General features: G+C 45.0%; 1 protein-coding gene across 2 annotated transcripts; it reads left to right on the top strand.

Annotated features, from left to right (window-relative positions):
- Positions 1-9,685: 9,685 nt before the first annotated feature.
- Positions 9,686-15,716, top strand: LOC143773995 (zona pellucida sperm-binding protein 4-like). 2 transcript variants are annotated; one of them, XM_077261291.1, is made up of 13 exons: positions 9,686-9,892; positions 10,964-11,085; positions 11,657-11,750; positions 12,409-12,561; positions 12,773-12,963; positions 13,140-13,237; positions 13,512-13,639; positions 14,191-14,380; positions 14,458-14,608; positions 14,860-14,938; positions 15,015-15,128; positions 15,253-15,378; positions 15,453-15,716. In XM_077261291.1, the coding sequence occupies exons 1-13, from the start codon at positions 9,709-9,711 to the stop codon at positions 15,593-15,595; spliced, it is 1,773 nt and encodes a 590-aa protein (XP_077117406.1). In that variant the 5' UTR covers positions 9,686-9,708; the 3' UTR covers positions 15,596-15,716. The 2 variants fall into 2 exon arrangements, with proteins under 2 accessions (XP_077117406.1, XP_077117405.1); XM_077261290.1 differs by having other exon boundaries at positions 15,250-15,378; positions 15,453-15,611.
- Positions 15,717-16,172: the final 456 nt, after the last annotated feature.

Below are 16,172 nucleotides of genomic sequence, written 5' to 3'. Positions count from 1 at the left end.
TAAAGTTTTGTTACTGTGAAGTAACCAAAACAAAGCCGCTTTACTTATGCAAGATGTGCCAAAAGAGACAAAAAATGCAATAGAAAAAAAAGCAGTAGCCTAGGTTACCTAATAGGTGCAAAAAAAATCTGCATCCAAAACTGACCAAAAACTCACTGCAGGGACGAGGCCTTAGGCTAAGGATTTGTTGCATTTTTGTCCTATTTTAAGGTTTTGGCTTACAAATACTGATATGGGCAGCACGGTGGCTCAGTGGTTAGCACTACAGCCATGCAGCGCTGGGGTCCTGGGTTCAAATCCCACCAAGGACAACATCTGCAAGGAGTTTGTATGTTCTTCCTGTGTTTGCATGGGTTTTCTCCCACACTCCTAAAAGATACTGATCGGGAAAGTAGATTGTGAGCCCCAATGGGGACAGTGTCAATAATGTTTGTAAAGCGCTGTGGAATTAATGGCGCTATATAAGTGAGTAAAATCAATAAATAAACCACTGACCAAATACCCTTAGACATCTCCACAGCTGTCTGCTTTCATTTATTCTCCGCCATCAGCTTCTGCTACTAATCCGCTATGTTTCTTGGTGCTCCTCTTTTTCCACCCCGAGCAAAATTGTGGTATCTTTTTCTAGTGGAAACTGCTTTTTTTGTGGAGTTTTTTAGTTCACTAAAACAATTTGGAGTTGCGCAAAAGTGTAACTTTTAGCATTTGAAGCAGCTAAGGAGGAGCTGTGGTGGGATGGGGCATGGCTATGCCCACTTATCAAATTCAGTGCTGGCATTTTGGACTCCAGAAATGCTATTCCAGTCTCTAACTGGAGTGACATTTCTGGCGAAACTCACAGAGACGTACACGACTAATAAGATGCGCCAAATTCATTCATTGGTGAGCGTCTATTAATTAATTCAGTGCATCTTAATCCTGCACGCCCCTCATTAACACTGGAGTAGGGGAAACTAGTCGTAGGCTACGTGCACACGATGCGGATTTTGCTGCAGATCCGCAGCGGATTTGACGCTGCAGATCCGCAGCAGTTTTCCATACGGTGTACAGTACAATGTAACCCTACGGAAAACAAAATCCGCAGTGCACACGATGCAGAAAAATCCGCGCGGATTCTCTGCGGAAAAAAAGAAGGAGCATGTCACTTCTTTCCGCGGATTCCACTGCGGATTTCAACTTGCACCAATAGGAAAGTGCAGTTGAAAACCCGCAGAAGAAACCGCACAAAAATCCGCAGTGAAAACCGCAGCGGTTTTGCACTGCGGATTTTGCAAATCTGCTGCGGAAAAATCCGCATCAGAATCCGTAACGTGTGCACATACCCTTTATGGTTTTTTTTTTTAGGGGGGTTCACTTTCTTTCGTTTTTTTTTTTCCCAGTATTTTGGTCTGATATTTCATGAGGAACCCATCTCATAGAAGTTGAGGAGATGGAAGAGGTGTGCACTGAGTGTAGTCACGAATGTAACTGGAGTGACGCCATTCAAAGGCTTATTCCTTTTAGAAAATCTTCATCCACATCTTCGGTTTTGCTCTGGGGCTGTTCTTGGTGACCGGTATGGGCTGCGGCTCTTACGTCACGTTGAGCTCAGTGGCTCTGAGTGGGCGGTAAATCTACACTAGCAGAGCCATCTGAGTGGCTGTCAATACTGTAAGCAGAGACAGAGACTCAACGCTAGATCTGAGGGGGGTGAGTATAGAGCAACTTGTTATTTTTTTTAACAAACTGCAGCCAGGGATGAAGATTTTCCGGTGTCTTGGCGTCCCTCTTAGTGCATGTCCTGCTAGTCTCATTCGTTGGCGCCATATCCATTCTGCCGCTCCGGCCTCTTATATTGTGGAACCGCGTCACGAAGGTCACCTGACCCCATGCTCCATCAAGACTTGTCCTTCCAGAAACTCTTCTACTTCCTGTTAGTTCCACAGGATTCTGCTTGGGCAGTAGATGGTAGTCTCCAGACAAAAATGCCACACAGCGCTGGAGAATCTCATCTTCTACGGAACACACTCTTACAGCAACAGAAACTCATAAAAAGGTGCCAATTTTATTTGGCTTATGAGATCTGAAAAATAAAATTGCTGAAATGCCTTGAATGCTCGAAAAGCCACTTGTGTTTTGTGCTAAGGAGAATTCAGCAGATTCGGATTTTTGGTGACTGCTGTGTCACAGAAGTAATGCTACCACATGCGTGATGATGCTTTATGACCTCTGTCCTGTGTGACTAAAGTCATGTGCATCCCCAGCCTAAGGCTACTTTCACACTAGCGACGTACCGACGCTAGCGTTGTTTGCGCTGCACAACGGGTGCAGCGGATGCTGATTTTCAGCGCATCCGCTGCCCCATTGTGAGGTGCGGGGAGGAGGGGGCGGAGTTCCGGCCGCGCATGCGCGGTCGGAAAAGACGTTCTCGACGCAGCAAGCAACGTTTTTTGCTGCCGACAGTCCGCCACAACACGACGCAACCGTCGCACGACGGTTGCGACGTGTGTCAATGCGTTGCAATGCGTCGCTAATGTTAGTCAATGGGGAAAAAACGCATCCTGCAGACAACTTTGCAGGATGCGTTTTTTCGCCAAAATGACGCATTGCGACGTATTGCAAAAAACGCTAGTGTGAAAGTAGCCTAAGGGTATATTCACACAGTGTTGTTTTGAGACTGAAAAATCTGGTGTGGTTTTCTGGAGAAAACCCATGAAGTGTCTGATGATATTGGATGTGGCTTTTGATGTCCTGTTTAATCTTTTTTCCAGTCTTTTGAAAACCTTGCCTTAAAAAAACAACAACAAAACAATCGATTGCCCATTGAAATAAATAGTATTTAGGAGTGAATCTGCTTCAAAATTCACATAAAGAAAACGCTTGAAATATTCCTCCTATTAATCTGAATAGGAAAATCCACTTTACTGTTCATACTACAAGGGTTTTGAGAAGTTTTTATTTTGCATCTAAACTTCTATGAGATGGGTTTGCAGCGCCCCAGAGTCCTGGTCGTTGCAGTACTGTGGCTCCGCCGCTAAGGGGGGCTATGGTACGTCTGATGGCACTGAAGGAGTTAACCTGACCAGGTATCACAGACACCAATACACTTCACAGTCTGGCCTCCAGGGGGAGCTAAGGGTGCTAAGTATTAGGCCACTCCTCACAATCTGGTAAAACTGGGGGTTAGATAGGAAGTTAGAGAGAAGCTGACTGGGTTGGAACCAGGCAACATCCTGTGGCAGAGGGTGTTGCAGGGGAAGATTCAGGGGGGTCCCTGTCAGGGGTGGGATCCTGACAGAGGCCTAGCGAACAGAAAGAACGTTACGGGACCACACCTGCACTTCATCGCGGCGGTACCCCAAGAAAGGACAAGAAGCGAGGTTTATTGTGCTGAGTGAGAAACGAGATCAACGCAACAAGGAGAAACACCAGTAGGAGTCGTGCTGTAAGACGAGGCAACATCCTACTGAGGCGCGTAGCCGGTGGCCGGAAACGCCGAGGAAGTATTGAGCTCCAGGCCTTACTTCAAACCTACAGCAGGACAGTCAATTATAGGCGGGCTGTCTCACTCAAATCACCTAAGAAGACATAGGGGGCAACATTTGGAGAGGGGCGACTCTAGGGTCCCGGAAGAGCTCCGAGCCTACCCGTCATACGGGTGCGTCCTAGCCATATCATCTGGGGGGACGAAGAAGAACATCATAATCGAGTTGTGAGGGAACTTCAGAAACAGACACAACAGTTGTGGGGACTATCCCGTAAGCACAGCAGGGGAGGACCACAACACACAAGCGCTAGAAGGTAGGCACAGATTTCCACCTGCAAAGGGAACTCTGGAGGTGCCATCGGACCAGCCGGACTCAGGTAGCCTGGTTAACCATATTCCGGACTGAGGATCCTGAAGCCTTCAGTAAAGAGGTAAAGAGACTGCAACCTGGTGTCCTCGTTATTCACCGCGACCTGCACCACACCACAACAACATCACTCTCCACCTTCATTGGACGCCCCTCAGCAGGGTCACGGGCCGGGTCTAGCCACCGTGACAACCCCAGAACTGCGACAGAGAGGCCCGGTACTGGGTACCCCTCGGCCCTGCGGCAGCGGGGGCGCTCCAACTTGGCGTCACGAACAGGATCTACTTAAGCCTGAAGAATCAGGTCATGTGTGCCTTGGAACTGTGATTTGTTGTGCTTGGACTGTGACTTATTGCAAAGACTGTGTATTGCCACTTGCCGCCAGAAGTTCCCGCCAAAACCGCCGCCATTACAGCGCTAAGGAGAGCGCAGGAGAAGAAGAAGGGCGTGGAGTGGGCGTAGACAAGCTGAAGAGCGCGAAAGACAATGGCCATCCAGTCTAAATATTTCTGCCCCTTGAGGACGTGTCCGTCAGCAGCCGAGATCCGCCTACTGATCCTCAATGGGGGGCGGAGACAACGAAAGCGAAACCGCCCATGAAGGAGAGAGCGGGAAAAGGACCAGGAAGAAGGAGTCAGCGACATGGAGGACGCCATGGCCAGCCACCCGGAGCCGGAGCGTGGGGTAGGAGCAGAGGACTCCCCCAGCTACCCAGAGGGGCACCGCAACCAGGCCTCCACCGCTGATATTGACTTCCTGCAGGCCGGAGTGGATGAGCTCGGCGACCAACTCCGGCGGACGCAGCTGAGCGCTGAGGCCGGGTGGAAGAAGACCTTCATCGGGAGCCTCATCAGACGTCTGTTGGCAGCCTCGTCTGGTCCGGAGCAAGAAAGAAGTTCCAGCGCTCCGAAGCCAGAAAGCAAGGCCCTGCCGGAAAGCGAGGTGCTGCAAACGGAGATGACAACGCCGCAGCGCAAGGTCCTGCAACTAGCGTTCCAGACCCCAGTGGAGACGGAGCAGATCGGCACCGGTGGGACCGCATCTGAAGCAGGTATGAAGAACGACCCTGCCTCGCCAGCAGAGGACTTGCTGATAGGCCCCGTTGCGGTACCCCCTCTCCCTGGGACCTATAGACTCCGGCGCCTTACACCCTGGGATCGAGCCACGAGTATGGAGCACTTCTTAAAGGCCCCGATCTCGCCGATCACCTTGCCGAGCGAGGTCTATGCGGAGCTACAGCCGCCAGAGCGAGAGTAAACCTCGATGCCATGGATATGTAAATAGTTAACTGCTTGTTTCCCTGCTTTTTGCTGCTTTAAACCCGACTAGGGTTATTCTTAAAGGGATCCCTTAGTTTACCCGGGATCCCTACTTTTGCTTTTGTTTTTGTTTCTCGTTCATCATTGTTGAAAAGAACTGCTGGATCATGAACACTGCATGATTACAAACTTATTGTAAATAGTTTGCACCTTCTTAAAGGTGCCCTCTACTGGTTTTACAAAGAAAAGGACTCTTTGCGAAGAAACTGTTCCTGGAAGCAGTTCCGGAGTCCTTGCTGTACACGAACTTGCAGCTTGAGAAGTTGCACTACCTCCGAGAGACTTGGTCCCTTCTTAAAGGGGACGTTCACCAATAGCACTTAAAGTCGAATAATGCTTACATGTCAAAGTTATGTGTAGACAGCTAGTTAATTGTAAGAAATGTTTAATAATGTGTTAGAGAATGAGGACAGGAAGTGAACCCATACGGGGTTAGTCGGTGAGTCCTCCTAGGAGCCATACAGAGATGGCTCAGTGATCTTGAACTGAGAGAAGGTTGATAAGTTCTATACTGTGTATAGTAGCAGAAAGGCAGTAGGCCCGGGCGAGAAGGGGCGGTCCTGCAACAGAACGAGAGGCAGTAGGCCTTGGGCAGATAGACAGGCGGTCCTGCAGATGTAAAGGTGGAAAATGAAGAAAAGTTGATTAGCCTTATAGTGTTTTATAAGAAGGTCTTTAGTGGATTCAGTGTGTACGTCCTTAAAGGCAATGTTAAATTATTGTTCAGAAATTGCACTAAGTAGAATACCCGGTTGGGTAAGTGTATTGCCAAATTTTTAACACTAAGGTTCGGATACGGCTTTAAAGAAGGCTACTACTTGCGATATAACGCAATTTTATTTCAAAGTACAAAATTAAAGGAATAATATGATTGGATAGTATGATTGCATACACATTTGTATATTTTAAGATACAAAGTACATACAGTATAAGGATTAAATTCATATAATGATTAAGTAGATATAAGGATTAAATACATATAATGATCAAGTACATATACTCACATCATCCGTCACCAAGGAGCTTTTAAACATCATCCGTCTGGAAAATCAGAGAAGCAACACCAAGACAGAGAACCCCTGGAAAATTCACAACACTGCACGGGCGTCCCCAATTATGCAGGTATCACAACACTGTACATGTAAGTACAGGTACACCAGCTTATACTTCTGTCTTAGTCATGTTTCTCTGGCCTTATATAGTGATTTGCACCCTGCCCTTCAAGTGGCCAGCTTTCAAGATAGGATGAGACCAAGATATCAGTCATACATCAGACAATGGGCCATAAACCCTTAGATACATAAAAGCCCACAAGGGTTAAGGTACCTTCACACGAAACGACATCGCTAGCGATCCGTGACGTTGCAGCGTCCTTGCTAGCGATATCGTTTCGTTTGACACGCAGCAGCGATCAGGATCCTGCTGTGATGTCGCTGGTCGCTGAATAAAGTCCAGAACTTTATTTGGTCGTCCGATCGCTGTGTATCATTGTGTTTGAAAGCAAAAGCAACGATACCAGCGATGTTTTACACTGGTAACCAGGGTAAACATCGGGTTACCAAGCGCAGGGCCGCGCTTAGTAACCCGATGTTTACCCTGGTTACCAGCGTAAAAGTAAAAAAAACAAACAGTACATGCTCACCTGCGCGTCCCCCAGCGTCTGCTTCCTGACACTTACTGAGCGCCGGCTCTAAAGTGAAAGTGAAAGCACAGCGGTGACGTCACCGCTCTGCTGTTAGGGCCGGAGCTCAGTCAGTGTCAGGAAGCAGACGCTGGGGGACGCGCAGGTGAGCATGTACTGTTTGTTTTTTTTACTTTTACGCTGGTAACCAGGGCCCTGCGCTTAGCAACCCGATGTTTACCCTGGTTACCCGGGGACCTCGGCATCGTTGGTCGCTGGAGAGCGGTCTGTGTGACAGCTCTCCAGCGATCAAACAGCGATGCTGCAGCGATCGGCATCGTTGTCGCTATCGCTGCAGCGTCGCTTCGTGTGAAGGTACCTTTAGATAAAACTACCACAGACAGAGATTAAATAAACCTTGTTTTACAATAACAAACTAACTTAAAACTGTTTGTGAACTGGAAGGTCTTCAGACAATAAATAAACAGCTCTCAAGATTGTGTCACAATGAGCATTGTCTGTCTGTAAATGTATTACAAGAAATGCTGCTCTGTAATAGTCTGTATGCATTCAGTATATTTCAAAATGGACTCAAAATAGCCATTTTTATATTCACATTACAGTAAGAGAAGTTATTTATAGTAAAGTTATTTAAAATATTTAACCATGTTTGTAACGTTCAAGTGTCCTCACCTCCCATAAAGGGAAGCTCTGTTCAAATTTACTTGTTATAGCATTTCAAAAATTGTATGTCTTTTTGCTGACATGTATTGTTGTTTTCTTCCCAGTCCAGGAGTACTGGATTTAACCGGGGGGAGTGCAGTGCCCCAGAGTCCTGGTCGTTGCAGTACTGATGCTCCGCCGCTAAGGGGGGCTATGGTACGTCTGATGGCACTGAAGGAGTTCACCTGACCAGGTATCACAGACACCAATACACTTCACAGTCTGGCCTCCAGGGGGAGCTAAGGGTGCTATGTATTAGGCCACTCCTCACAATCTGGTAAAACTGGGGGTTAGATAGGAAGTTAGGGAGAAGCTGACTGGGTTGGAACCAGGCAACATCCTGTGGCAGAGGGTGTTGCAGGGGAAGATTCAGGGGGGTCCCTGTCAGGGGTGGGATCCTGACAGAGGCCTAGCGAACAGAAAGAACGTTACGGGACCGCACCTGCACTTCATCGCGGCGGTACCCCAAGAAAGGACAAGAAGCGAGGTTTATTGTGCTGAGTGAGAAACGAGATCAACGCAACAAGGAGAAATACCAGTAGGAGTCGTGCTGTAAGACGAGGCAACATCCTACTGAGGCGCGTAGCCGGTGGCCGGAAACGCCGAGGAAGTATTGAGCTCCAGGCCTTACTTCAAACCTACGGCAGGACAGTCAGTTATAGGCGGGCTGTCTCACTCAAATCACCTAAGAAGACATAGGGGGCAACATTTGGAGAGGGGCGAGTCTAGGGTTCCGGAAGAGCTCCGAGCCTACCCGTCATACGGGTGCGTCCTAGCCATATCATCTGGGGGGACGAAGAAGAACATCATAATCGAGTTGTGAGGGAACTTCAGAAACAGACACAACAGTTGTGGGGACTATCCCGTAAGCACAGCAGGGGAGGACCACAACACACAAGCGCTAGAAGGTAGGCACAGATTTCCACCTGCAAAGGGAACTCTGGAGGTGCCATCGGACCAGCCGGACTCAGGTAGCCTGGTTAACCGTATTCCGGACTGAGGATCCTGAAGCCTTCAGTAAAGAGGTAAAGAGACTGCAACCTGGTGTCCTCGTTATTCACCGCGACCTGCACCACACCACAACAACATCACTCTCCACATTCATTGGACGCCCCTCAGCAGGGTCACGGGCCGGGTCTAGCCACCGTGACAACCCCAGAACTGCGACAGAGAGGCCCGGTACCGGGTACCCCTCGGCCCTGCGGCAGCGGGGGCGCTCCAGGTTCCTCATGAAATATCAGACCAAAATACTGGGAAAAAAAAAAACTAAAGAAAGTGAACCCCCCTAAAAAAAAACCCCACAAAGGGTATGTGCACACGTTGCGGATTCTGCTGCAGATTTTTCCGCAGCGGATTTGGAAAATCCGCAGTGCAAAACCACTGCAGTTTTCACTGCGGATTTTCTCGCAGTTTCTTCTGCGGATTCCTCTGCGGGTTTTCAACTGCACTTTCCTATTGGTGCAGGTTGAAAACCGCTGCGGAATCTGCAGAAAGAATTGACATGCTTTGGAAAATAATCCGCTGCGTTTCCGTGCTGAATTTTCCGCATCATGTACACAGCGGTTTTTTTCCCCATAGGTTTACATGGTACTGTAAACTTAGGGAAAACTGCTGCGGATCCGCAGCGTCAAATCTGCTGTGGATCCGTAGCAGAATCCGCAGCGTGTGCATATACCCAAAGTTGCAATTACTGAAATGGATCCCTCTTGAAAACCATGTGGATTCTCCCCCAGCAAAAAAAAAAAAAAGTATGAACATACACTCAAGTCAAAAGCCTGAAAAAAATGCACGGAAAAAAAAAACTTTAACCCATTGCTTCTGAAAAAGGAAGAAAAAATAAAATCTATGGGGGCTGAATGAATGGATATGATTAGGCCACATGCACACGTTCAGTATTTGGTCAGTATTTTACCTCAGTATTTGTAATCCGAAACCAGGAGTGGGTGATAAATACAGAAGTGGTGACGTGTTTCTATTATACTTTTCCTCTGATTGTTCCACTCCTGGTTTTGGCTACAAATACTGAGGTAAAATACTGAATGTGTGAACATGGCCTTATATACCAGGATAAATGTGGGTGTATTTGACCCTGATAATAGACACCTGTAGGTTCTCCCATCTCTGTCCAATCACAATGGAGCCCTCCCCTCCCCCTCACTATATATAGGACTGCCGTGTGCTTAGGGGTTGTATTGGGAACTACAGTCACACAATGGGTTGGAGTAAGCAGCACCTGGGCCTGGCCATGTTGGTTTGGTGCTGTAGTTTCCAATGTTTAGTCTCTGGCCTTAGCCGTTTTTTAGATGAAGTTTCCAATCTGCAGTGTTGGCCTAATTCTATGAGGTTTTCTATTCCCACCATATATGATGAGTTCAATTCCGCTTTGTTCGTGTTGGGTGAGTATAATTATTTTATCCTTTGATTATTTAGTATTCTTATAGTATGGGGGTTATTGGTCCGGATTCATCCATGATGTCAAATCACAAAACTCAAGACTATAATTTTATGCTTAGAAAGTAGACTTCATATATAGATTTTTAGGTTTGCTGTGTATGTAGTGTAGTTTTTGTCTGTTTTTTTTTTTTTCTTGGCACACCAGCTGCAAAATATCAGACTCCCAAAGAGGCACATCTAGCTTCATCAGGTGCTTACCCTGCACACAGGCTATAGATCTATGTAGGGAAATATATGTAGAGATATATTCAATTGGGAACAGTTTTGCCCTATGAGCCTGTATGCAGAGAAAGCCCCTGATGAAGCCAAATGTCACTAAAGCTCTTTACTCACATTTGGCTTCATCAGGTGCTTTCTTTACACAAAGGCTTGTAGAGCAAAACTGCTTCCCAATTGAAGATAAACTTATAGATGCTTTCAATTGTAGAAGTACTATTGTGCTGAGCATGTATGTACGGAAAGCGCCTGATGAAGCTAAATGTGCCCTTAAATCACACTTGGCTTCATCAGGTGCTTTCTCTACATACAGGCTCATAGAGCTAAGCTACTTTCCAGTTGTCATCTGTATAATGTGTTGATACTTCACTCTTGAACATCTGTATATCCTTGCAGCTGACCTGCTATATCCTAAATGCTGCAATACCAGATCCAGCCTTTAAACAAGAGGGGCACTGTTTGTAAGCTGTGGGTGTGTTTTTTTTTTTTTTGTTTTTTTTTATTTGGTTGGGTCACCTAGTGGTAGACAGTCTTCACTGTGATATGCACTCATACATAGTGAAAACTGAACCCAAATTCTCAGTTTAGACAGCATTTCAAAGGTTTGTAAAAAAAAAAAAAAAAAGCTTTTAGCTTCTCTCCCTTGATCCTATCCATAGTTGGAAATGCAGAACACTTGATGGATGAACATTAATTCTGTAAAAACTCATGGCAGGACACTACCCATATTACAAGCTTTGATGACCAACATGGAGTAACACCCAATTAATTATGTAAGTTTGTACTTTGTCTTCCAGATTCTAAAGGAAATTCTCAAGATCTGCGCAATGACTCCACTTGTGGATTGTGGGTAGGACAAAATCTAGATTCCTCAGTGACCATCAATGCAGCTTATGATGGCTGCTACGTCAGAGAAGAGGTGAGACTCGTGCCCATAAGCAGACGCTTGGAGGCATTGACTGGCTTCACATGGCTGCGTTTTGGCCTGTGGTAACCCAACTGACTGACTGCCTTTGCTTCACCATTGATGGGGTACCCCCCCTCCAAAATGTCTTATACTCACCCCAAAAAAAGTACTAAAATTAAGTTAAAACTGTCATTTTTAAAGCCAAATAATAATAAGTGTGCATATCCATGCTTTATTAAACAGAAGCATGTAATGAAACAACTTTTTGGCCGCTGCAGAAAATTTGGGTAATACTTGTAATCATCTAGACTCCAATGCCCAACTGCTCAGTAGCGCATGCTGGATGATAAATTTGGTGCATTCTCTTTTTTTTTTTTTTTTTTTTTTTTCCCCCCCCCCCCTTCTCCCTGTCCCTTCATATAAACTACCAAGCTATGACCACTCATTCAGTGAGTCTCAAGTGTCTAAAATGCATATGTGTGATATACAAATACTTAGATAGTCGTGTGTTCCTTGTTTTTATCTGCCTGTATGATAAACTGAGTGATCTACACTTCTAATACTTCTGTGGCTCTCGTTTTAGCTCGGAGAACATGTGATGACTCTGATCATGGAACATATAAATAATGGTGAAGTGGAATATGATAAAAAGGACTTTAAATGTCCTTCATTGCCAGGTAACTCTATGGTTTCTAGGTCAATATCTTATATCGTTCCTGTGGCTTAGAACTTTAGTAGTGATCAGATGACCCCCAGTTTTCTCATGCTTGAGACACCATAAAGAATTGTCCCCATAAATGTATTAGTGTATGTAGTACATATACACCACATACCACCCTAGTGCTTTTCCTGGCAGTTGCACGGCCATTATGAACAGTATGACCACTGAGTGGCGTCCATTATGTGCATCAAAATGAGGATTGAGGTGGCTTCTGGAAGTACCTTCTCTTGGTAATTACTGACTTCTTCTATCCTGTCTACTTGGACTGAAGTCTACCAAAGCAAAAAATAAATACTGGGTCACTACAAAGGTTCTCACTAGACTGTGAAGCATTTGGAGAACAGATTAGTCTCAAACTTAACCACATTTTTAATGTTGAGCAAACATCATTCCTTGAATGAAAATATATATAATTTATTTATTGGACATTTGCCACACTGGCCAGGATTCCAGATGGCAGCTGAAATTTGTGGTTTCCATAAGATTATGAAGATGCATATTTCCATTGTCTTGAGTGCTGTCATGCTTGGCTCGGTTAGCAACACCACTCCGAGCACCTTGGTGGTCGTACTTTTGCAGAAGTTACATGGTTAATATTGAGGCATCTTTCATAGCTTTAGATGCTCCAAGCCCTAGTGACTGTGCTGCTATCAAGACAACTGATCGTCTGCAGTGTGCCAACTCATCTGTCCCTCGGGATGTCTGCAATCAACTAGGATGTTGCTTCTCTCCTGGAGCCTTGCCCCAATGTTATTACGGGAACAAATGTAAGTTATAAGAATTAAAAATGTTTCTGGAGGAAAAAAAATACGTCTGCATCTGCCCCTAAATTATTAGAAATGAGCAACTTTCCAACAAAGAGGTGGGGTGAAACACCACACAACCTGTGGGTTTTGACTCTATACTCAGTATACAGTGTGTTCATTGACACCTTCCAAAAGTCTCACACCTAGTCTGTTTCCTTTACTCCTATTCCAGTCACTGCCCTATGTACTGATGATGGTCAAGTTCTGATCGTCCTTTCTAAAGAGCTGACTGCACCATCGTTGATCTTTGAATCTGCTTTTGTCCATGGTGTGGATTCCTCATCCTGTCCGTTGCTGAGAACTTCTAAGAATTCAGCTTTTCTAATGTTTCAGTTTCCCCTCTCATGTGGTGGAGGAAATCAGGTAAGACTACAGTGAATTCGTCAAACTAACTTCCAAGATAAATTTACATGAGGTTGGTGGATAGGTCTTGGCCACCAACATCATAAACACTTTAGAGGTCTGTAGCAACTCAATAGTTGACATATCCTCAACTAGACATGGATGTTTGTCATGACTTCTATATTATCCTGCGGCAGGTCTTGGGTAACGCTATTGTATATGAGAATACAGTTGAAGCCACTAGGGATGTTAGGACATGGAAAGGCTCCTCCATCACAAGAGACAGTACAATGAGGTAAGATCAAATCTGTAACTCTGACATGAAGGTATAAGTTGTCATGAAGTTGCTATTGGGGCCAATTCCAGTTCTTTCATCACCGTTTTAATAAGGGTGTTAATATTCCCCAGAGTTGTGATATCACTCTTTACAAAAAAAAAAAATGGGTGAGTTGTGGAAATCAGAGACTGAGTCTAGTGTCGGGAAGCACCTGTAAAAGCCCCCCAAACAAAAAAACACAGCTTCTTCATTGGTGGTTGCACAAAATAACTGAAAAAAATCTATCTCCTAGGCTGACTGTTCGATGTAGTTATTCTCAGACTGGCAACCTCCCACTATATGTTGAGGTGCTTACTCTGCCACCACCTCTTCCAGTATCAACTACGGGACCTCTGCTGCTGGAGATGAGAATAGCTAAAGGTAATAAGTGGTCACAAAGTGATGTCTAGAATTGGAGGGGTGGGGGGTCTGCTAAAATGAGCCCAATCTCCTCCTGTTAGTGCCACTTCTCTTGTGATCTCTGACAGTCTAATTTAATGCTTTGTCATGACTTCATGTAACAATCCTGGCATCAAGGATGCTTGCATGGCACAAGACTTCTCGGGCTAGTAGTTGTGCATAGTGGTCATGTGTAATGTATCACTGCCCAACTAACGAATCGCTAAAGTAGTGGTGCTAGAGCAGCCTGGGTTTTGGGTAGTTAAGTAATATCTCCTCTAGAAAACATCTTAAATTTTGAGGTATGACAAATACTACCATAGTGCTACACATCGGAGCTTGCCAATAATGTTGAACACCTATTGGTGGAGAAGTTGAACTTGATAAACCCAAGTAGCATGTCAATCTTCTATAAGACTACTACTCATTAAAATCTTTTGGTAGCATGTATAAAACTGACATCATGGTTTTACATCTTGCGTTTGATGCTATATCCTTAACTCTTGGCCTTCTGATCAAATCTTGTATTGTAGATGAGGCATATGCAGTATACTTCATGGACAATGAGTATCCGGTAACTAAATTTCTAAGAGATCCAGTCTTCTTGGAAGTCCACATTTTGAGAAGAACAGATCCAAGCCTGGTCCTAATGTTGGATGACTGCTGGGCCACGTCTACTTCAGATCCCATACAACAAGTCCAGTGGCCTATACTTGTAGATGGGTAAATCTTAAAATTTAACTTCTAGGAGGGAGTAAAGGCTTAATTTTGTACAACGGGTAACCAAAAGCTTATTTCAGATGCCCCTTTCCTGGAGATGACTACAGGACAAAGCAGTACTCGGTTGGAACTCCCTCACAGAGATTGCAATACCCAACACACTACCAACGTTTCATTGTCAACACGTTCACATTTCTGGATGCAAATGACCAACCTTCTACTGGTGGACTGGTAAATGCCTTTAGCCTTTATTGTTGGAATAGATGTAGTAATATTAGGAAGTGTCATGGAAGACCACAGCAAAGGCCTAAATGCCCAAAGTGTGACAGCAATGTGGGGGGAGCTTGGAGGGAATGTTGAAACATGGGTGTAAAACATAATTATTATTGGGTTAAAACTTAGTGTCCTCACTGTCTATAACAGTCATGGCATTTGTTTAGATCCAATGCATATGGTCTTGACTTTTCTACTACACATCCCAGGTGTACTTCCACTGCAGTGCCGCCGTTTGTGTCCCGTCTGCTACACAATCCTGCAGAACCTCATGCCCACAAAGAAAAAGTAAGGGTTTTACTTTTTAGGACTTCTGATTATTGACTGGCCAAGCATAACTGTTTTCATTGTTATCTAACTGCAGGACGAGACATTGAGGAAAGTGGCGAGAAGATCACAGTGAGCAAAGGTCCAGTTCACTTCATTGACCCTAAAATGCCATCACAGACAAAGGGTGACATGTCTACTAGCATGCAAGGTATGTTGCCCCTTACCAGATCATCTGGTAGATACACGGTTGCTGACTCAATCACCCACTTCTATGTTCGGTTGGGCAATGGGTTCTAGAATGCCACCATTTTTGGGACTTTGTCTACCAGCAGGAGACATCTGGGATTATGATACACAGAATGAAACGTCTGTACCAGATTTCATTGGTGCTGAAAAGGAAGATCCTGTGGACGGGGACTTAATTGACATAACCAAGAATTTCCCCAGAAGAGTCAAAGGTAATGATGGCAACACATGGACTTACTTTCTGACTTTGGGCTGTTCATTCATTACTTTTTATTTTTTCCCCCAGACTTTGAATCAGATGACTCCACCCTGGTGTGGCTCAAAGCAGTGGCTGTAGGAGGAGGAATCTTTGCTTTAACGGTGGCAGTACTTGGTGTCTGGCGGTGTCAAAGAAGTCGGAGGCCCACAATGTATTCTGTAAAAATATGAATAAAGTAACATCCTCCATAAATACTCGTGATGTATTCATTAAATGATTCTAAAGAGAATTAATGTTAAACATGGCGTGGAAGGGTACTTGTGTAGGAGTAATAAAATAACTGATAGGATGTAAAGTACATGTGGCCTCATGGCAAGCGGAGCTGCTCATGGTGGTAAAACATGCCAGTGGTACTGACTGACCTGTGACTACAGTGTTCATGCTATGTATTTATCTTTATTTTTTTTTTTTGTACACTGCTTCTACAAGTGAAATGATAACTTTTCACCCATAGGAGCTCAATTTGTAAAAAATGTCTGGTTTCATCACATTGCTTAGATGGTACCACTTAGTTTGGTTGGACACAAACTTAAAAAAAAATCACTGGTGGGGATGTAGCAGTCAAACAGCAGGAGGAGAAGCGGTGCACTAAGTCTGCATTATAGCTAGCTAGCGAGTAACGTGGTCCACTACTTCAGGGCTATAGAAGGGGCTACGGACAAACTAGTAGGTCTATGTAATCTGTCCCAAGTATTGGAGACATTAATCTACCTGCCCCACTTACTAAGACATATGCACAATTTTGGA

Source organism: Ranitomeya variabilis, chromosome 5 (genome assembly GCF_051348905.1).
Source record: "Ranitomeya variabilis isolate aRanVar5 chromosome 5, aRanVar5.hap1, whole genome shotgun sequence".
NCBI lineage: Eukaryota > Metazoa > Chordata > Amphibia > Anura > Dendrobatidae > Ranitomeya > Ranitomeya variabilis.
This window is presented reverse-complemented; position numbering and strand designations above follow the sequence as displayed.

Excerpts from the sequence above, each read along its gene's own strand:
- LOC143773995 (XM_077261290.1), top strand. The coding sequence starts at position 9,709 with ATGGGTTGGAGTAAGCAGCACCTGGGCCTGGCCATGTTGGTTTGGTGC. Across the intron at positions 12,562-12,772 it reads ATGTTATTACGGGAACAAAT|TCACTGCCCTATGTACTGAT; the intron begins GTAAGTTATAAG and ends CTCCTATTCCAG. Across the intron at positions 13,238-13,511 it reads ACAAGAGACAGTACAATGAG|GCTGACTGTTCGATGTAGTT; the intron begins GTAAGATCAAAT and ends TCTATCTCCTAG.